General features: G+C 41.1%; 1 protein-coding gene across 2 annotated transcripts in view; it reads left to right on the forward strand.

Annotated features, from left to right (window-relative positions):
* The window catches only part of SENP7 (SUMO specific peptidase 7), a 96,834-nt gene that overhangs the window by 63,601 nt on the left and 9,843 nt on the right, over positions 1–23,390 (forward strand). For both annotated transcript variants that reach the window (XM_089652923.1, XM_089652922.1), the window contains exons 14-20: positions 1,995–2,111; positions 9,647–9,769; positions 10,947–11,039; positions 18,079–18,269; positions 18,691–18,731; positions 21,886–21,923; positions 22,604–22,672. In XM_089652923.1, coding sequence (XP_089509049.1) covers positions 1,995–2,111; positions 9,647–9,769; positions 10,947–11,039; positions 18,079–18,269; positions 18,691–18,731; positions 21,886–21,923; positions 22,604–22,672 — 672 coding nt within the window. The remainder of the gene's footprint in view (positions 1–1,994; positions 2,112–9,646; positions 9,770–10,946; positions 11,040–18,078; positions 18,270–18,690; positions 18,732–21,885; positions 21,924–22,603; positions 22,673–23,390) is intronic.

Raw genomic sequence — 23,390 nt, forward strand, 5'->3', positions numbered from 1 at the left:
TGACCAAATCCCTTACAATTTCATACTAAGGTAGCATCCCAGCAACTGGCAGATTAATATTCAGAATTATATTCCAAACACAAAGATACCAAACATAGCATACCCTTGTCATCCAGGATAAAAGAGACTGCTTCTTCTCTCTTGTAGGTACTAATATAGTGATGTAAAATTTTGTGTGACTCATATTAAAAGGATCTATCAGAATATATACTTATATTAATGTGCACAGTTCCTGCTGAAGTTTATGAATTGTATGAAAAATGACTCATGTGAAATGTATGTTTTATGGCACGCTCTAGTCCTAATGGCCTAACAGGTCATGACTGACTGAGTTATGGTTTTACGAAAGTGATTTTCAAAGCAGACCCCTGGAACCAGACTAATTAGGGTTTACAGCCCTAGAGCTTTATCTAGCTGTGTTTTATTTAGGATAAGAGGCCCTTTTGACCTCCATTCAACTTACAGCCTCACATTCCATTCAAAAGTGAGGAGGGAGAACAGGAGAGAACATGGCTGAGACCTAAAAAAATGGCTGTCATGTACAACGTCCATGTCTCTAGTGTGCACAGTCATCACAGCCTGTACCTTTAGCAGAGAAACAGCCCCAAAGCATAATGTCTCCACCACCATGCTTGACTGTAGGGATGATGTTCTTAGAGTCATAGTCAGCATTTTTCAACATTCCTCCAAATACGGGGAGTCGAGTTAATGCCGGAGAGCTCAGTTTTGGTGTCATCTGACCACAGCACTTTCTCCCAATCCTTCTCTGAATCATTTAGATGTTCATTGGCAAACTTCAGAGGGGCCTGTACATGTGCGTTTTCGAGGAGCGGGACCTTGCAGGTGCTGCAGGATTTCAATATATGGCGGCGTATTGTGTTACCAATGGTTTGTTTGGTGTCTGTGGTCCCATCTGCAGTGAGATAATTCACAAGGTCCTCCCATGTAGTGCTGGGCTGATCCCTCACTTTTCTCATGCTCATCCTTATCTCATGAAGCAAAATCTTGCATGGAGCTCTAGATCGACGGCGATTGATGGTTATTTTGTATTTCTTCCATTTGCGAGTAATCACTCCAACAGTTGTCTCCTTCTCACCAAGCTTTTTGCTGATGGTCTTGTAGCCCATTCCAGCCTTGTCCCTGACGTCCTTTGACAGCTTTGGTCTTGCCCATGGAGGTGAGGTTTGAATGGAAGAAAGATTCTGTGGACAGGTGTCTTTTATAAACATAACAAATTGTCATTAGGATCACCTTCCTAAATTGACAGGACTAATCTGTGTACCATATGAGCACATAGCTAGTCTGTGGGATCCAGAATTATTGTTGGTTGGTAGGGGATCAAATACTTATTTTACTCACTGAACTGCAACTCAGTTTATAACATTTGTAACATGTTTTTATGGACTCTTTGTTGATATTCTGTCTTTATAATTTAAAACACACCTATGATAAAATTTATAGACCCTTCATTTCTTTGTAAGTGCGCAAACTTACAAAATCTGCAGGAGATGAGATAATTATTTTTGCCACTGTATAATACACGTTTTCAATTCAGCACAATTTACCACAACTGCCATATGTGCGGGACAAACGTTCAGGACTTGATCTACTTCTTGGTTGGTACTGTTCTGTGTGATCCCACAAACGTTTTCCTATATACACAATGTGGCTGTGACAACTTGTGTTACCCTAAAAATCCTCCTATATCTGTGAAGAATCTACCAGAGAGCCTATGATATGTAAATGGTGATGTGTCGTCTTGGTATCTGTATCATAGGCCATCTAGTGGATTCTCTGTTGTCAAATGTAAAAAATACCTGCTAGTGTTTGGTTTGAAGGAAGATGCTGTTGATGAACTGTTCATGTCAAGGTTCAGCTAGGTAAATGCAGTTTGAAAAATAAAGCTCTTTAGCCAAATGTCACATGGATTTGCATTCACTAATTTATTTTAATTCCCCTGTATTGTATTTAGTTTTCATGTTTTGCTATTTCAGATTACTGGTTTATCCTCCTCCGCCAACAAAAGGAGGCCTCGCTGTAAGTAATGAAGATTTGGAGTGTTTGGAGCAAGGAGAGTTTCTCAATGATGTTGTTATTGATTTTTATCTGAAGTGAGTATCTTTTTATTGTCTTTCCTGCACTGTTAGAGTAAAAAGTACTGTTTTCATGCCTTTTTTTTTTTTTTTAGCAATAATCTGCACTAATGTCCCCTTCTATTTTCTAAACAAATGTCTTGCTCTGCCATTTTAAGTTTGATAGCCTGGAGGTTTAATAAACTTAATGATAAGAATTACTGATATTATTGTCTAATATATGTATATTAAAGTTTCTTTACATATTTAGCTTTGTATCTAAGCATACTCTGCCTTTTGGTCAATACTGTTTATGACCTGTGAGGATAGGAATATGGCTGCCATCACTCACTTATTTTTAAAGGTGCAAGCTTATCCTGACTTTAACTTTTTTACATAAATTTAGGCCAAAATGTATTCTGCTACATGTCTGGTAAAAAAAAATCCCAATACATATATATTAATTGGTTTGTGTGAAAGTTATAGCGTCTACAAACTATTGTATACATATTGGAATTTACGTAGCTTTTACTTTCTGACTGCCTATCACATTTCTTGAGGTGCTAAAATGCCAGGGCAGTACAACCCCCACCCCCCCACCCCAAATGATCCCCTTTTGGAAAGTAAATACCCCAAGGCATGTTGAGTCCCTGGAACATTTTATTTTTTACCACAATTTTTGGGAAAATGACAGTTGTGGTTTTTTTTTTTTTTTTACACTTTAATGATATATTGCTCATGCATGCCATGGGTATGTGTGGAATAACACCCCAACACACATTCTTCTACTTCTTTTGAGTATGGGGATGTAACATGAGAGACTTTTTGGCAGCCTAGCTTCATATATCCAATGACCACCTCATATCATTTCCCCACTACCTATCACAGTTTTGGAGGCCCTAAAATGCCAGGATAGTACAAACACCCCTCCCCCAAATAACCCCTTTTTGGAAAGTAGACACCCCAAGGAATTTGATAAGAGGCATGGTTAGTATTTTACAGATATAATTTTTGTCACAGGGTTTTCAGTTTCCAGACAGAAAGAATGGTAAAAGTGCAGGCAGGGCACTGGACAAAGCACTAGGGCCAAAATTTAAGTGAAATTGTTTGATATAGTAATGTAATACTAAGAGATTACAGTGTATTGTGTGTATGTAAAATTGTAACTTTTTTGAATCTCCGGCCGGTTCCACCCCCTTACGTCCCGAAGCTCGCAGGGAACGGAACCCAGAAGACGGATGTTGTCATCGGCCGGGAGACACAGTTGGAAGTACCTCGCAGGATCGTGGGACAAGGTAAGGCTCGAGGGATCACTGCATTGTAATCCCGAGTGTTGCTCTGGGTTACCGCTTCTGGTACTGAAATTAACCCCGGGCTACACTCGGGATTACCGCCAGGAAGGTTAATGCACAAAAACACAGTATATTGCTCAATTGATTGATAATATATAAAAGATGTTACGTGGAGTAAATAGATACCAAACATGATATGCTTTAAAATTGCGCATGCCCATGCAATGGCAACAAAGTACGTCCATTTTTATTATTGATAGGCAACTCTTTAAAAGCCTTTACAGATCACCACTTTATATTTACACAGGAGTTCTAGTGCTAGACATACTGCTCTCAATCTGATGTTCGCGGTGATACCTCACATGCATGGTGCAACCACTGTTTACATACCAGCACGGGGTCAACGCTTGCGCATGCAGGGGGGCAAGGGTGTTTTTTTTTTTCTCTTTTTAGTTATTTGGATTTTTTTAATTATTTTTACACTGTCCTTTTTTTTTTTTTATCACTTTTATTGCTATAGGCATTGTCAGGTATTATTTTTTTGAGAAATCTGGGGTCTATTAGACTCTAGATATCTCCTCTACCCTCAGATCATCTGATCTCACCAAGATTGGTGTGATCAGATGCTTTCCCAATTTACAAATGGCGCTTTTTATATCCTGCGAAACTGAAGTGATGAAATGCTCATAGCTTCCGATTTCTTAGACTATAGAGATGTTTGGAGCTATTCTGGTCTCTGAACAGCTCTATGGTCAGCCAACGGATCTGCTGGCTGCACTCTGGGATTCCCCTGTGGGACAGGAGAGTCCAAGAAAACTGTGGAAGGCGGCAGGAGGGGGGGACCTGTAGCTGCAGGCATCATCCTGGTATAACCACTCAAGTCCAGCGGCGTACTAGTACATTGCTGGTCCATGTTGGGCATATATGTAACAGCAGACAACAAGGGCATACGATTAATTGGGTCTGTGGACCAATATGACCGCAATTCAATCTTTTTTGCAATGCCCATATTGAGGGTTAGGCCCAAAAAAGTTTTAAATTCAGAAATTAGGTTTCCATGCGAATTGTCTGGCAAGAGCTGAATTTGGGTGGGCGGCAATGTATTGTTGTGCATATAAGTTGCCTTGGCCCACAATCAATTGATAGAAAACTTCCTTGAAGAACAGCAGAGGGGCCACGCGCTAGTGCTAGCAGTGAACAGGGACGATCCTGCTAACGCTGTATTTTTGGAGACACTATACAAAGCAGGCACTAGTATAGTTCTGTTCATGATCATATTGATCTGTACAAACACTATACTAGTAATGGAAGTGATCAGCGACTTATAGCTTGAGTGCGATAGTGTGCGGGCAATCTAACGCTACCTGACCCTGGCTGGGTGGGGCGCTTACTGACCCTGATGTTATCTGATGTCGCTAGTGGCAGTAATACAGTGATCAGTGAAAAATTCTATATACTGGCACTGTACTAATGGCACTGGCTGGGTAACAGGGCAGTCAAAGGATTAAATGTGCTAATCTAACGTGTGTGTAAAATTTAATTCTTTTTCTTGGTGCTGTGTTCTCTCTTCTCTCCCTGGACCGTGCGGGGGGGGGGGGGGGCGCAGGCGCGTTCACACCCCATAATAGGAAGGGAAGCAAGATTACGTTGCATAGCCAAGATACAAAATGCATGGTAAGCGGTTGACAAGTAGTTAAACAAAAAAACCTTAAAACAGCTTTATAAAAATTCTCAATATGGTATTTTTTTATTCATTTTATTTAACATTTTTTGTTACCATAGTAACATTGTACTGCAGTGGTGGGGGGAATCAGGGATTTTTTTTTACTTTTTTTACAGTGTTTTGCAGGAGAAATAAAGATCATTTCTCCTGCAATGCAAAGCCTGCTGTCATGAATGAGTTAGGTTTTTGAAAGCTCTAGATAGTGACCTGTGATTGGCTGGAACTGGTCACATGGTACAGGGTGCTGTGATTGGCCCCATGTATCATATGACAGCTGTGGGACAATCACAGCTCACTAGGAGGAGAAGCAGAGTTGTTATGAATGAGATTGATTCATCACAGCTTTGCGTGCATTATGATCTTGTGATTGCATAGCGCTGCACGCCTGCTCGGGCGCTCGGTGCCCCCCTGTGTTAGTACAGCCAAAGCGATGTACAGGTACGCTGCTTTGCCTGTGCCTGCCGCCCAGCTGCGATGCATTGCGGGCAGGCTGGAAGTGGTTAAAATGAAAAATAATTTCATAATGCACTTCATATAAATAAATAAAATCTTCAGTAAAGTGCTCAGGAATAAAATGCTTACTTTCACACACCGGTGCTTGTGTCAACATATGCACCCTCTCATTTCACCATTTCTCCATGTCCCCTTATTTTATAAGTGGGTCTGTATGCGCTTGATCAACTGAATTAGCTTGCTTCTTGGTCCCCATGTACAATCACTTCCCCTCTAAGGGTACTCTCCAAAGTGATGGATTTTTTTTTTTTCATTTTCCTCTCCTCATCCACACCAGGTCATTTAAAAAGGAACCAGAGAGGCAGCCTCCAATATTGTTATACTGTTTTTTTTTATTTTAAAGCAGAAAAGGCAAACAATGCACTTACAGCAATGTAGGGCTTGCAAGTCACCGAAGACCATTCCTGAGGATGTCACCTTGACGAAATGCATTAAGTGGAGCCTCTTACTCCCCATCCGGTCCATGGAACACAAGAGCGTCCCTAATACATGCACATGCCTGTTAGCTTGTGACTAGCAAGTCATACATTGCTGTAAGATCAGTTAGATCAGTGAAAGTATGACTTTGCTGAGAGTGATAATACATTAAAAAAAAACCACACAAACTTTTAGATGTCTTTCTCAGTCAGAATTTTATACTGGGCGATGGGAATTCTTACATTCAATAGGATGTCGATCCAGGATGTTTGTCATTTTCAGGATCAAGCACACAAAACTCACACACATGCACACAGTGGTTAAACTTGATGGTGCTAACCTGGATATAACTATTATACACTCTATTAAAAAAAAAAGTAAATCAAACCTTGAGATGCATACTAGAAGAGCCAACCAAACCTTTAGGCCTATTTCATATGAGCTGACTGACAATCTGCAGAGGATCATGTGAGCAGCGGTTGGTCTCTGCAGTTTGCAGGTGATCAAGAGAGGATATGCCACCTCTCACATGTCTGTTAGAGGAAGGATTGCATACTGAAGTCATTCCTCATGTTGCATTGCATAGCACATTGCAGTTGTGGCGTGGCCCCATTCCCTTTTACAGGGAGGGGGTGCGGTGGAAAGCAATATTACCTGCTGACCATAACATATCCCCTTTTTTTCTTTTTGCCACAGCAGTGTGTATGCGGCTGTCTGAAGTGAGTGAAAAAATGCGCCTGAACTGCCTGGTTTGCTGCCCAACAGTGCCTATGTGAAAAGGGCTTTAGTTTTTTATCAAGGCATTGCAGTAGTGCACCAATGCACCCCACTCCCTTCTGTTAACAGATTCAAAGCTGGATTAGATGTTTGAATTTCACAAGCATCAGCAAGTAAATTCTGGGTTCCAGTATAATGGGCTGTGTGAATTCTGTCTGCAGTGGATTAAAGCACGCTCAGATTAACCTTAAAGTGTTACTAAACCCACAACAGTACAATTAGTCTGTATATGCAGTAAAACATGCTTCTTATACTCACTGTGGAATTTAAGGGGTTAATCCTCTACATTGTGTAAAAAGACTGTTTGATCCTTTCTTCTCTGATCCTCCCCTTTTTCAAGCGACCACCACTTATCTCCAGACTGAACCATAAGCATGCACATGCTCAGTTTGGTGTATATTGCTAGAGAGGTTTTTTTTTTTCTTGGGAGAGTGCATGTGATCAGCACAGGGCCAATCAGCACTGTCCAGGCAGAGTTCAGGGGTTCTGTATCCTCCTAGAGGAAAATGAAAACTCCTCCTACAAGCTTTAACCAGTGCTCTGCTGGACACTGAAAGAAGTCACAAGACTGCTATATACTGCTGATGAGAAAAGGTATTTAGCAGTTAATAAAATAATTCCATTTTCATGCTCTGTGTACTGTGGGAGACCAGACAGAGTGAATGCAAGGTCCTGGGTTTAGTAACACTAACTTTAGAGAGAAGTACAGGCTTTCTGTTTGTTAATGCTAGTTGCCTGGCTTTTAAGCACCTGCTTTGGCTGCCAAATCCAAAAGCCTGTTATTTCAAGAATATGAGATGAGGCAGTCATGACTTTTCCCAGAAGTTTGCTATATGCTTGATCCAAGACAGAGCTATCATTTCCTGGAGAATTGCAATAGCAAACCCCCAGATCTCTCTCATGACTTAACTAAATGGATAATGGTGCTTACTTTTGAGTCTGTGTGATTATTGCTGACATGGCAGCTGTTCCTTGTACAGCTAATGCTTGCTGGATAATTCACAAAACACATTGATCAAAGCTGTATTGACATACTGTATATTATCTAGTCAAATATAAATTATATTAAAAGTAAAGCATTAGGGGAATTGAAAAAGCATTTAGTAGACACTGAAAGTGTTGGTTCTGATTCATATATCTGTCAGAGACTGGTACATGAATCTGTCGGTGCCCGCACTGAGGTCAGTGCACTGCGGTCATCACACTGACAAGTTCATGGCTGTACTAGGTGTAGTCACAACCTGATGGGAATCTAGTTCCTCATCAGGTCTGAATTACTTTGACTGACAGTGAGCAGCAGTGAGCGGATCCATGGCCTCTATTCAGTCCCATAATGGTTCTCTAATACTTCCATTGGCGTGCCCTCTCAGTAATAAGTAAAGTGGACCTAATTGATAACACGTCTCTCAGTTCCTTTATCAGACTCTTCCCACCTAGTGTCAAGTCATTTCCCAAATATTGCCAGTGCCATATTTGGAAAATTACATCACCATTATCCTCTGCCTCTCTGTTTACATTTTAGCTTTTGGTTGGGAAATCTTCCAGCCAATAGCTTAGTGAAGTCAAGGATGGAGCACTGTGTGCAAAACTATCACATTCAAAATGGCTTCCCAGCACAGACATGCCACTGTGAGTGTATGGTATAAAAGTGCAGCGCTAAACAAATAATTATTATAATATTGTGAAACAGTCAAGTGCAGCATATAACGTGAAGTAAATATAGTCCATAAAATATATATAAAGTGTATTAGTGTCCGTGGGACTACAAGGCACAGCAGTCACAGTGAAGGATAAAACTGTGATCATAGTCCAGTGAGGGAATCCACCACTTCTGCCAGATGTAAACTCACCAGAAAGCTACTGTTAAATAGCATGTATCCACAACACATCAGGGAACCAGAAAACAGCCAGAAGACTCTAACTTGGACTGCTCCGCCACAGGCAAAAATGAAGGTGGACCCTCTCCTAGGAAGAATAGCCTACCATAGGAGCCCAGAAATGGTATAGAGTGCAGTATTTTATTGCAGCATGAATAAAAATAATCCACGTGGAACAAAACATAAATGAGGATAAAAACAAAGTACCAAGTTGGCCACCGCTCCGACCTTCGGCAGCAGTGACGTGACGTCAGCAAGTGTGGCTCCTATGGGAGGAGCCACACTTGCTGACGTCACACTGCTGAAGGTCTGAGCGGCAGGCATCTTGACCAAAACAAAATACGCACTATTGTTTCTGGGCTGTACTACGGGTACAAACAACAAATAACATAAACATATATGGTATTGCTGCGATCGTCAAGAGCTGGAGAATTTATTTTGGGCTGTTCTTTGGTGGTAGGTTATGGTAGTAACAAGAAACACACAGCTAAATTTAAAAACAAATATTTTTTTTTTTTACCATTCTTAGCCAGTTTTCCCTTGATAATAAAAAAAAAAATCAGGAGCTATCCATTACCATTTACCACCAAATGAAAGCCCAATTTGTCTTGAAAAAAACGCGGTATATTCCACCTGGATGTACAAAGTAGTTGTGATGATATGTACGGTTTTACTAACACATGTCAACATTGCAAAATTGTGCTTAGGCATTTAGATTTGTTTTACACTTAGGCGTGAAGGGGTTAATTAGGAACAAGTAGTTCTTACAGAAACTATCGCCAAAAATATCAGCTCTTTTATTTCTCATAGATTTAATTTGTGTCTGCTATGTTTGCCTTTGCAACATTGATAATAAGCAGAATAAAGCAATTAAAGAGTATTTATTACAAAAAAGTAACAATAATCTAATGCCAGGTGCTAATAATGTGTGGGGCTTGCTGACTCCAATTGCATTTTTTATTTTGTCTCCTCCAGATACCTCATGTTGGAGATATTTCCGAAACCTTTTGCAGACAGATGTCATATATTTAGTAGCTTTTTCTTTAAGTGCCTAACAAGAAAAGAAACCAGTTCAAATGATAATAACCCAGACATATCGTAAGTACAGTGCTTATTTTTTTATTCATTGTTTTACACTTGATAGTATTACAGAGTTAGTGATCATAATTTTATTTTTTTTTTTTTAAACCTCCTCTTGCTTGCCATGCAACGCTGTCTTCAATTCAGATACTCACCTGCCCAGCGGATCCAGTATTGTCTTGCTGCAGTACGCCGCTCAGGTGTGAAAGGGTCCTGTGTTGCCATCTTAATCCAAATTCATCATTGTGAGCCAGCTGCCCCTTCCAGCTTCAGACAGCCAGCACACAATGATGCACGCCAGTGTTTCCTATTGGCCTTTGTTTGTTCTATGGCATCAACCTTCTGGGATGTAGATATTGCAGGAGGCTGTGAGAGTTGTCTACATCATTCTCATCTAGGCCAGATGTAAATATTAAAGTAGACTGCAGCAGAGGAAAAACAAATGGGGGCAGATCAGAATGTGGCAGAGGGAAGGTAGCCAGGGAGATAAAATTGCTGGAGTGAATGAGGGTCTACTGCTAACGATGTTCAGCATATCAGATACTTCTTCAAACACAGCCTTAGTTAAGCAGTGCTTATATCTGTGATGTTTCATGTAGGTTTTAGTTTGTGTGTGGCCACTTTAACTGCAGCACCTAAAGTGGAATTAAACTCTCACTCCACCCTCCCCTTTTTTTTTTTTTTTGGTAAATAGGTCCCCAGTAGGTATATGTCATAATGTGCTGCTATGTACCACATTTTAGCACTTTATTGCAGGCTTGTCTGTTAAACAATGCTCTCCAGCACTGTGTTGTCAGTGCTCCCATTGGTCAGGGGCACTGCCATCTTCTTCTGGCCTCCCTTCCGGGTTCCATCTGTTCAGTTGCTTGAATGGCCGGGCTGTGATGACATCACTCTAGTGTGTGCACACAAGAGTCACATCACTTCACAGAGTGGGTTGTAAGTGTACACTGTATGCGCGGCTCAGTGTACAGTACAGCTGACAGGAAGAGAGACGCATTTATAATAGAAGAGACCAGTAGTGTCTCTTCTGTCATAAAAACCTCATCTATTAGCGGTTTTTTTAAATGTGACATCATTTTTGCTTTAGAAGTGTGTTGCTGAAGAATTTCAAGTTGCAGCACATTAATAAGTGAAAGTTTTAAATGTTATGAATGAGCCGACTGTAGATTTAAGAATTATACATGTTTTTCAGAACGGCAGAGAGAAGGCATCAAAGGGTGAAAACTTGGACTCGCCATGTTGATATTTTTAGAAAGGATTTTATCTTTGTACCAGTTAATGAAAAGTAAGTATTTTAGATGCAAGCATTTGATTGTGTTTGTTCTCATCAGCAGCACAGCACTTTACACAGTTACCATTAGATTGTCATACCAAATAGCATTTAGTGCCACAAAGTGTTCATGTCACCTTGCCAAGTGTTTAAACCACAAATGTCATTGTGAAACGTATCTCTGCAAGGAAACAGAGGTCACAAAAGATTTTTGTTTTTTGTTTTTGTCTGTGTTGATTTGAATGTATTCACTGAATGATCAGCTAAGCATGCTTGAAGCTGCCATAAACATGAGATGGTCACCTAATTCAGCTGTGTTGGGAGACACACATCTTCTTTCCACTGGCAAGCTTTGATAATAAACCATAGATCTGATATGCTCTCTGTGGTAGGTCATAAATAGACAAACTGCTAATTGTTAGTTTGATCTGAAGATATAGTAACAATGATCATAGCTCACTGTTTAGTTTTAATGTTCTTTTGCCAGACTTTTTTTTTATGCTAAATAATAATAATCCTGGGCATCTACAGCTTCTCAGATTGTTCCTCCATTATGAGAAAGTCTGTTCTTAGCACAAGGCAAGGAGACCATTGGCATTGCTAACCAGGTATTCTAAGCCTTGGACCTACAACTGCAATAACTGTATATTGGAACTATCAAAAATAGGAGCAGAAGTAGATTTACTTATTTATTTTAGGTGCTTATACAGTGCCACCAATTTACACAGTGCTTTACACATATATTGTACATTTACATCAATCCCTGTCCTCAAGGAGCTTACAATCTAATGTCCCTAACTCACATTCATTCACATACTAGGGCAAATTTAGACAATATCCAATTAACCTACCAGAATGTCTTTGGAGCATGGGAGGAAACCGGAGTACCTGGAGGAAACCCATGCAGGAACAGGAAGAACATGCAAACTCCAGGCAGGTAGTGCCGTGGTTGGGATTCGAACCAATGACCCTAGTACTGCCAGGTGGAAGTGCTAACCACTGTGCTGCCCATGACACCCAACACTACTAACCAGATCAATCACTGTTTTTGGTATAAATTATATTTCTACATGGCAAATAATATAGTAGTAGGTGTAGCAGAGTAACAGAGAACGAACAGACCCAACAGTCATGACATGCATCCTGCTGATTCTGCGTAATTTAATCATCAATTCAAAGGGACATTTTCAAAATATTAATAGTGTGGAGTTCAGTTAGTGAAGTCATTTAGTCTGTGAAAAAAGAGGTGTCAAACAGATGTTCCTTATTTAAGCACTAAAGCAGCGAATGTTGTACATGCTGAGTATAGTGCATTTCTTTCCGAAAATCTGAGTAAAATGGGTTGTTCCAGACATTGTTCAGAAGAACAGCGTACTTTGATTAAAAAGTTGATTTGAAGGGGGGAAAACATATAAAGAAGTGCAGAAACTGACTGGCTGCTCAGCTAAGATGATCTCAAATGCTTTAAAAAGGTAACCAAAACCTTAAAGATGTGGAAGAAAACAGAAAACTACCATTCGAATGGATCGAAGAATAGCCAAAATGGCAAAAAATCAGCCGATGATCAGCTCCAGGGCTATCAAAGAAGTTCTAATGTTATCTGTGAGTACTGTAACAATTAGAAGACGCCTATGTGAAGCCAAGCTAATGGCAAGAAGCCCCCACAAAGCCCCACTGTTGAAAAAACGACGTGCTGAAGAGATTACAATTTGCCAAAGAACACATTGACTTGCCTAAAAAGAAATGGTGCAACATTTTGTAGACTGATGACAGTAGGATTGTTCTTTTTGGGTCTAGGGGCCGCAGTTTGTCAGATGACCCCCAAACAATGAATTCAAGCCACAGTACACTGTGAAGACATTCAAAAGGAAAACAGCGGCAGAGGAGCGGCGAGAAGGGAGGTACGGAGAACGGCACGGGCACAGGTCACAGTGAACTTATGCAGACGTGAAATTTTAAGGTGGAGAACTGATTAAGGTGGATATTTATTGATGCTGACCTGACTGATGCCTGGGTGTAAGTGAAACCGAGGAGCTGTCCTGGCTGGCTGTGAGGGTCCTACTAAAGAGGTCTGGAGTTCGGTTCCAGGGTGTGCACAGTGCCTGAGAAGTGCCATATCCTTACCGGTTCCTTAGATGACCACGAGTGCCCCTCTGAGTGTCATATAAATGCGCAATTATATTGTGCGTCTGGTGAGTGCAAGCACACCTCTTTTTCTTATCCACAGAAGTCACGAGCACCTATTGATGTAATTCCAGTTGGAGCGATCATTATCCCCAGACACTGATTGATCTGTGCACTTCTAAGGAAAAGTTCCACTGTTTGGACTATTATGCATTTATAAGTATAATGTTATACTTTACTGCCTGTCTATCTTAAGACGACGCAATATTGTCACTTTATTGCGCTCATTTACAGCACCTTGTTTTATCACTTGTCACTATGTAATTCAACTTATTTGATTTAATGTTATCATATTTATATTTATATGAAGAGGTATTGTTGTTTGGCCAAGGTTTCCACCAGGGGGAGAGGGGGAGTGCTCACGGCATTTTTAGCCCCGAACATGCTTGCTTGTTCTGTCGGGGGCCATTAGAAAGAGCATTTTGGTCCCTAGGTGCGGCCGGCTGTGGGGTGCTGGGGTGCGCACACATTCGACATGCGTGCGCACGAGGATCACGCAGGCATGTGCAGTAGCGGCCGGAAACAGAAGTCGGCCATATTTATTTTCCAAGAGGCCTGGACACGTGGTCTGCTGCTCCTGCTGCCGCTGATGGATTCTTATGGCCGGGACACAGAGCAGGCTATTCAGTGGGGCACGTGAGTACTCCCCTGAGGGGGAAGAGGCGTTGGCCAGTTAGTCAGGAGCCGCCCGTGGTGGCTTATAAGATCAGCAATTTGCATTGAGTGTTTTTCTTCAGCACACTACTTGCACAGCTGTATCTTGTGGTCTGTGTTCACTATTAGAGGTGCACAGGTTTTTACGCTATCTGAAGTAATGTCTTTCAGAAAGCGGAGTTGGGGGAGGCACAGCAGGAAAGGGCACTAATGTGCCGCCGCCAGGTTCTGAGGAACCTAGCTGAATGTCCACTGTAATATCCTCTCCTGAGAGGCCAGAAGCAACTGGGCAGTTTAAGCCACTGCATTTTTCTGTTATTGTGGCTACTACTGGGGCATCTGCCTTGGTGTATGAAACCAAGGATGATCTTGCTTCAGCCTTAGTTTCTCAGGGGACTAAGAAGCGGGAGAGATTCCCCAATCACTAGAACCACCGATCCTGGAGCAAGAATGGGTGGAACCTGAGGATGAGAAGGAACTGGAGGAAGGTCAGTAGGTAGAGTCTGTCTGAGGGGTCACAGCCTGAGGAGAAATAGGTGGTCTCTGCCTCCCAATCTCAGAGGTTATTAGTCCATGAGCTCACGGTACGATATGGTACGATCTGGGTCCAGGCTACCTCCAATGGAAACATCTGAGGTTTCTTTTTATGAACTCTGGAAAGATTTGAAGTTTGGGGAAGATTTGGACAAATATATCCAAAAGATTTCAGGGGGAAAGAGTTCTCGTCTACCCTTTAAATGGAGATCCAAGCGCCCTTCTTTAACGTGTCAGGGGCTTCGGTCGCTGGCCCCTCATCTACCAGGCAGTCATTTCGCCACACACAGGTCCCAGCTTCCAGAGTTAGAACTCAAAATCAAAACCCGAGGAGGCCCTGTGTGCAAAAGTCATCCAAGGAGTATCCAAAGTCCGCCTCCTTATGAAGGGATGCCCCTACTTGTTCGGGTGGGAGGAAGGCTTTTGAATTTTGTTGCTGCCTGGAGGGCTGTAATAAAAGACAAGTGGGTCTTTTCCACAATTTCTCTGGGGTACAGACTAGAATTTCAGGTCTTTTTCCACTCCTGTTTCTAAAGTCAAATATACCAATGAATCCAGAGAAGAAAAGCTTTATTACAGGCACTCGATTGCCTATTGTCTCAAGGTGATCATGGAGGTTCCAGCGGACGAACGGTTTCAGGGGGTTTTATTCAAACCTGTTTACAGTCCCAAAGCCCAAGAGGCTAAATCAGTTTCTAAATGTCCGGTCAATAGTAGCCTCCTTACAGGAAGGAGATTTTTTGCGTCCATAGAAATCAAGAACGCATACCTACATGTGCCGATATTCATTCCTAACCAAAGAATTCTGTGGTTTGCAGTAGGGGCTCAGCATTTCCAGTTTATAGCATTTCCGTTTGAGCTGGCCACAACTCCAAGTTTTCACAAAAATTCTTGCTCTGGTGTTGGGGCTGCTCGGAACTCGGGGGAGGTGTATCGGTCATAGGTTATCTAGACGATCTCTTGCTCAGAGGTCAATCGGTGCCAGGTCTGAAGCAGGATGTGGTCCTTACAATGCAGATCCTGGAACAGCTGGGCTGGGTGCTCAACTTCAAGTCAGCCCTGGAACCAGTTCAGAGCCCTGGAGTATTTGGGGATTGTCTTAGACACGGTTCAGGCAAAAGTATTTCTGCCTCCGGGGAAATGTTGCACCCTGAGGAACGAGGTTTGCAGTTTAAAAACCAAGAGGTATCCTTCAATTTGCCTCTGTATGAGGTTGCTGGGGAAGATGGTGTCCTTGTTCAAGGCTATTCCCTATGCCCAATTTGAGGCATTGGACATCCGGGCTTCAGGGTTGGCTTGTAAGGATTCAGTCCCACAATGCCACAGCAGTGGCATACATCATCCACCAGTGCGGTACCAGGAGTCGAGGTGCTCAGTAGAAGATGAATTACATTCTGACCTGGGCAGAGAGATATGTTCCAAGTTTGTCAGTAGTGTTCATTCCGGAGGTGGAAAATTGGCAGGCAGATTATCTCAGTCGCTGCCGGTTGATTCCAGGGGAATGGGCTTTGCCTCCTGAGGTTTTCAAGGGAATCTGCCAACGACGGGGTTGCCTGGACGTAGATCTATTGGCATCCAGGTTCAACAACAAGGTCAGCCTTTTTGTGTCCTGGGTAAGGGACCCTCACGTGGCTGGGGTAGATGCAGGGGCGGACTGACAACTCATGGGGCCCCCGGGCAATAAGGGATCATGAAGCCCCTATGTCCTCGCCCACACTCAAACCACACCCAAAAAAGCCTATGAAAGGTACCAGGGGCTTCTCATGGGGCCCCCTACTGACCCCGGGCCCTCGGGCAGTGCCCGAGTTTCCAAATGGTCAGTCCGCCCCTGGGTAGATGCCTTACTGATTCCTCGGAACCAGTTTTCACTGATTTATGCCTTTCCTCCGAACATGAGAGTGTGCACTTTCAGCCCATATCCATTTTGTAACTATTGCTTGAATATGTTTTGGTAAATACATGAAAACAACTAAAATTGTGTCTGTGTCCAAATAAATATGGACCTAACTGTATGTGATTGGTAGGATTCTGTCATTTCATCAAACAGGGTTGAAGAATAAATTGGCTGTTGGTACCATTAAGGGCCAGGTTTCAGCATTAGCTGGTTAATTCCAGAGGCCCAGTGCATCTCACTCTTTGGTTCGCACTTTTTTACAGGCAGTAATGCGTATTGCTCCTCTTGTCATGTTGCCTTTGTATCCTTAGGACCTGAACTTGGTTTTGGAGGTTTTGCAAAAACCACCATTTGAACCTATTTGAGAGATTCCACTGGCCCTGTTGACTCATAAGGTGCTGTTTCTGGTGGAAATCACTTCTGCAAGGGTGTTGGAGCTGGCAGCTCTTTCTTGCAGAGAACCATTTGTGATTTTGCATCAGGATAAGGTGGTGTCGCGACCTCAGCTGACTTTTTTTTTTACCAAAGGTGGTTTCTAGTTTTCATCTCAATCAGGACATTGTTCTACCTTCATTTTTTCCGATGCCTCTTTTTGAAAGTGATGACACAGGTCAGGAGGTCAGATGCTCTGTTCGTGCTGCCAGAGGGGCCTAGGAATAGTATTTCACGTTGGATGCACCTATTGATCATTCAAGCCTATGGTTTGAAAGGTAAGGTCCCACCCTTTCGGGTGCAGGCATAGTCTACCAGGAGTGTGGGGGCATCTTAGGCAATCTGCCATCAGGCGTGGCTTGCTCAGGTTTGCAAGGCCGCTACATGGTCTTTGGTTCACACATTCACAAGGTTCTACCAGGTGGATGTCAGAGCCGCAGAGGATTCTGTCTTTTGCCGCAGCGTTTTACGGGTGTCTGATTAGGTCCTGAGGGATTATTGACAGTGGCTATCATGGTGTCACCCTCCCCTCAAATTTCTTTATTGCTTTGGGACATCCCACATAGTCTTGAATAGCCTGCTCTGTGTCCCTTGATGTACGATAAAGAAAACTGGATTTTTTTCTACATACCTTTTAAAATTCATTTCTTTGAGTACATCACAGGACACAGAGGTCTCGCCCCTCTTTCTGTTATTTCATTGCTTGCTACAAAAACTAAGGTACTTCCTGTGTAAGAGGGGTTATATAGGGGAGGACCTCCTCTCTGATTGTTTGGCTAGTGTCCATTCACCTATAGGTGGCATATAACCCACACAGTCATGAATAGCCTGCTCTGTGTCCCGTGATGTACTCCCAGAAATGGATTTTACAGGTAAGTATGTAGAAAAAAATCCTGTTTTTTTTAACAGCCTAATATTCCTTTTTCTTCATTTTCTAAAAAGTAATAAATTTGAAAAATTTTTCTTCATGTTTTGATTTGGAATAGACTGTGCAGTGTTCCCAATGCATTTACGTGTATGGAAATAAAAGCTATTATAAGGATTTTGAGCTGTACTCACTTTTTTAAATACACTGCTATAATTATAATGATCACTCCTCATCCATGATGTGACAACACTTGGCAGAGACAGATCAGTACTCCTGTATATTGTCACAAATTGTCTGTTCCATCATATCTAATTGCAAAATGTAGATATTTTATGGTCAACTTTAGTTATTCTTTACTTAGTTTTTACTAGATTTTCTTTAGTTATGTTTCCTGAATATGGATTTTGTCTTCCTCTTGTGGATTAACCTTTTAATTTTGTACATTGATACTACTTTCCATAACAATGCACATTTTTGTTTTCTTACAGTTCCCATTGGTACCTTGCAGTGATCTGTTTTCCCTGGCTGGAAAAAGCTGTGTTTGAGGACAAGAAAGAACAGGATGTGGTTCCTTATTCAAAAACAAAAGACTGTTCTAGTAGTGGTTCCGTTATTGTATTTAATGACCACTTGTCAAAGACTGAGGAAACTACAGAAGACAGCAACAGTGGATCTGAAGGTATGTTTTTCTCTCCATTAGTCTGCATACCTCGCAGTTGTCTGTGGTTCCAAGAATAACATAATGCTGCACTTTACCCTTCAAGAAATCTGTACTGTTACGTTATGTTACATCTCTAGACTGCTGAGCATTCACAAATTAAACATTATATCATTATAGTATAGCTTACTATAGAATATTGCTAATTTGATCAGCAGTCTTCATTTCAGGACCTTTATCTTAAATCTATTTCCATAACTTCAGCTTGCATATCTTGAATTGTCTCCACAATCAAATTAATTTTGGTGCAGATTGGAGTGATGGTATGTGAATGTTTTAAGAAATGTGTTATATTTACAGTATTTTGAATATAAATAAAGGATGCGCAAATTTGACATTACTTGTTAGTGTTTGCGTTTTAACATATATATTTTTACTTCAGGTTCTCATTGTTCTGGAACCAGCTCCAATCATAAATATCCAGTGAGTGGTTGTGCTTTTATTCAATTATTTGTATAATATATACAAGCAAGATTTGTAAATTATGTGTACACTATATAAATGTGATGGTTTTACATAAATCTTTAAGTCTTGTAAAACATTCAATGTAGATATGATATAGTTTATTGTGTTGTTGTACATGACTATAGACTGCTGTGTTGTGAACTAAAGCTGGGCATAGATGGATTGAAATTTAGCAAGTTCAGCAAGGACCAGATGGATTTCGATCTGCGTGTGGCTCTCCCTGTTCGACATAAGTCAATTGTTAATCTTGGCAGGAGGATTCCTCCGTTCACCTCACTTGTGTAGCTGGAGGAATCTGTTGGCTGAATGATAAAAAAAGAGATGTAAATGCACCCCACAGTTGTAGAATATGGCTCATTTGGAAACAAGGATCAGTGATATACTGTACGTTTTCTGTCAACGGGCAGTAAGAGCTTGACTTTCCTTCGTTTTTTCAACTTTAGTCTGTAGTTGCCATGTGTCCTAGCACATTACCACTGTTAATAGAGTGGTAACATAGCTGGCCAAATCAAAAGTTGAAAAAAGTTTTCATCCTGGAGTTCCACTTTAAGGCTGGCTTCGAACCTTTGTGTTGCTGTAACCAACCCAACACACACATACAGTAGATGCTAATGTGCTTTCACTACAGTGCACCCCAACACACACCATGCAATGTGTAAGCTCTTCTTTTTTTTTTTCTTTTTTAACATGGTTTGAGGTGCACTGGCAGTCCCTGAAAAATGAATGGGCTGCCTTTAAAAGGTCTTACCAAAATTCATAAAACCTATACAGTATGTTAACAACTACACAAATATGAATAAGCACTTTTTCTAATATTTTATTAATTCTTATGGTTGAACTTCATTGTCATTTTTAATTTTTTTTTTATTTTTAACCTAACCAGCTGTATGTAACAGACTGGTGGGGCTACCACAAACGTTTTATTGTTTACAGAAATGTCATAATTTTCAGGTTGGTGTGTAAGAAATTCTTATTTCCAAAAAGGAGAAAAAGGAAATGTAGGAATTTTATAAGTGTTGTCCTCTCAAAGAATGTATACAGACTCCATATAAAATGACAATCTTTTATAAATCCAAAATCAAAATAAACTGAAATATAAAATCTTGTATTCGTAAAAAACAGATGTGGAATTGCATACATCCCCCTCTATTGGCCAATCCACAATTACTCATACTCAGTTGGGCCTCATGCATGCTGGGCATAAAAATGCTTATACAGGCTTTTGGCATTGTCAACCTGTATAAGCAACTCTATGCTAGTCTGTTTGTCCATGCACATTAGGGCAGTTACAGACATATTTGCAGAGGAGCGTTTTCAGGCTCGTGGAAAAAAAAAAGTGTGTTTTTGAGAGGAGCTTTCAGGCAGAAAAAATGCTTGACAAGCAAATTGCACCTAAACGTGGTATTTAGGAGCATTCTTCATTTTCAAGTGTACATTGATTATCATGAAAAATGAGCAGAGGGAATTGTTTTGGGAAAAAATGCTTATAAAAGCAAATACCCATAAACATGCATAAACTCTTGGGCAATACGAGCCACTATGAGCGTTTTTATACTGCTTTTTCTGCCACAGGTTCTGGCATTTTTTCAACCTCCTAGTGTGCTCGAACCCTTAAAGGATCGAAAAAAATCTTACAGCGTATAATGATGTGGATGAGACCTCTCTTGACGTGTTTTGCTTGTTGTTTCACGTGGAGTGGGTCTCCGAAGATGTTATACAGACACTCCTCGATGCCTACGGAAACCGTTTGCCCTTGTAAAAAATTCCTCCAGGAATCTCCAAACTATTCAAACAAAGGGCCAGTTTACTGTCCTTCAGACTTTATGGGGGCTGGATTGTCAGCAGTGGGGATAGAAAATATCCTGGGCCCAGCATCAGTGAGGGTAAACATGGCTTCAGGATTGGTGGTCAGTAGGAGGAGTAGTGTCCCATCATTGGTATTAGCAGGAGGAATAGTACCCTATCATTGGTATCAGTGGAAGAAATAGGTGCCCCATTGTTTGTGTTAGTGGGAGGAATAGTGCCTCATATTTCTGGGAAGAATAGTGCCTCAAGGGCCGGATAAAGGCTAGCAAAGGGCCGCAGTTTGGAGACCCCTGATATATAGATAGAATATATTTGTCCCCACATTACTGGAGCCTTACATGTTAAGTGTCCCCTACATTCGGTCCACCAGTTAAAAATAAAAGTTTAAGCCAGGCATGTATCTTAATAGCCTGAGGAGTAAAAAAAAATCAAATCAGTGGAATCCACTGGTTGATCCAACTATTTCACTAACGTCATGGGGCATGACTTACACTCACCGGCCACTTTATTAGGTACACCTTGCTAGTACTGGGTTGGACCCCCTTTCGCCTTCAGAACTCTCTTAATTCTTCGTGGTATAGATTCATCAAAGTGTTGGAAACATTCCTCAGAGATTTTGGTCCATATTGACATGAGTTACTGTTGCCTTTCTGTCATCTTGCACCAGTTTGCCCATTCTCCTCTGACCTCTGACATCAAAAAGGCATTTTTGTCCACACAACTGCTGCTCACTGGATATTTTCTTTTTTTCTGACCATTCTCTGTAAACCCTAGAGATGTGAGTGAAAATCCCAGTAGAGCGGCAGTTTTTGAAATACTCAGACCAGCCCGTCTGGCACCAACAACCATGCTATGTTCAAAGTCCCTTTCTTCCCCATTCTGATGCTCAGTTTTAACTGTATCAAGTCGTCATCACCAGGTCTAGATGCCTAAATGCATTGAGTTGCTGCCATGTGATTGGCTAATTAGCAGTTTGTGTTACCAAGCAATTGAACAGGTGTATCTAACAAAGTGGCCGGTAAGTGTATAATAAGCATGTTAGGCAGAAAAGGGGCTGCGTGAGTGAGGTGAATATGTGATGGAAGATTAGTTGAGCCTTGTTGTAATAGACTAGTAAAAAATCCAATATGTAATCTAAAGTAGGTATATTACAATTGGGTATAAAATAGAAAGATCTTGTAACATTAATAAATGCAGTTACTGTACTAAATGATATTATGACCGGAGTTTTAATCTTAAGTAAATGGTCTGAGCATCCTTTTAGTGTGGCCTTACCTTTTATTTTTTATTATCTTTTTATTTTTAGAAACCAAAAGATAGTCACATTGGCAAAGTGTGCAAAAGGTAACAATCCATTTTTGCTTTTTCATTGTACATAGCTCATGGCATCTTTTCATTAGCTTAACCACTTGTTTTATGATTATTTAAATTGGTATCAATTATTGGGGCAGCACACTGGCTTAGTGGTTAGCACGTCTGCCGTGCAGTAAATGGGCCATGGGTTCAATTCCCAACCATAGCGCCTCCTGCATGGAGTTTGCATGTTCTCCCTGTGCTTGCGTAGGTTTCCTCCAGGTACTCCGATTTCCTCCCACACCCCAAAGACATGCTGGTAGGTTAATTGGCTCCTCTCTAAATTTCCCTAGTTTCATCCCTGGCCATGCGGGATCTCCTGCATTGTAGGGGTTGGGGAAAGGCTTGGAAACCTACCCTGTAAAATAATTGCTAAGAGAATTCATGGAAAAAGTCGCTTACAAGTGACGGTCCATTAAATCGCCAAGGGTCGGATACGTCTGAATGGATAGAGAGAGAGATCAATTATTGATGCGCTAACGTGATCTTACGTGTTAGAATATATCTTAGATCTTCACACTTGTGTAAGGTCGCCTTTAAATTTGAATAGTTAACTAGTATATTCATAATTGACAGTTTTAAGTGTTTTTAGAATGTGTTATCTTGTGATTGTATTATGTAATCATGTACTTGTATATATGTTTTTATTCTTTGTTTACTTTGACATGCAGACCATGCATTCTAATCTTTGATTCTTTGAAAACTGGATCAGTGAGGACTACTGTACAAGTCTTAAGAGAGTGAGTGGCTTTACTTTCTAATATCTAAGTGTGTGTGTGATGTATATTTAAAATCTATCTTGTCAAAGCCTGGATGTGCCTTGCTAAAATGCTGACATTGATTAAACCTCATTGGAATTAGAGATTGCCTTAAAGTATGTGTGGAAAAACAAGTATACTTCCACTGAAATTGCAAAGGTTTGAAGATTAATTTGTGCCCATTTTTATATATATATATATATATATATATATATATATATATATATATATATATATATACACACACACACACAAAAGTATTGGGACACCCCTCCAAATTATTGGTTTCAGGTGTTCCAATCACCTCCATGGCCACAGGTGTATAAAATCAAACACCTAGGCATGCAGACTGCACACTAGTGCACAAAGCAAGGTCGATAAAGACATGGATGAGTGAGTTTGGTGTGGAGGAACTTGACTGGCCTGCACAGAGTCCTGACCTTAACCTGATAGAACATCTTTGGGATGAATTAGAGCAGAGACTGTGAGCCAGGTCTTCTCATCTGACATCAGTGTTTGACCTCACAAATGTCCTTCTGGAAGAATGGTCAAACATTCCCATAGACATACTTCTAAACCTTGTGGACAGCCTTCTCAGAAGAGTTGTAGCTGTTATAGCTGCAAAGGGTGGGCCAACTCAATATTGAACCTTACGGACTAAGACTGGGATGCCATTAAAGTTAATTTTCGTGTAAAGGCA

Source organism: Staurois parvus, unplaced genomic scaffold, assembly GCF_062004578.1.
Source record: "Staurois parvus isolate SC_StPar_1 unplaced genomic scaffold, SC_StPar_1.0 ptg000696l, whole genome shotgun sequence".
Taxonomy (NCBI): Eukaryota; Metazoa; Chordata; class Amphibia; order Anura; family Ranidae; genus Staurois; species Staurois parvus.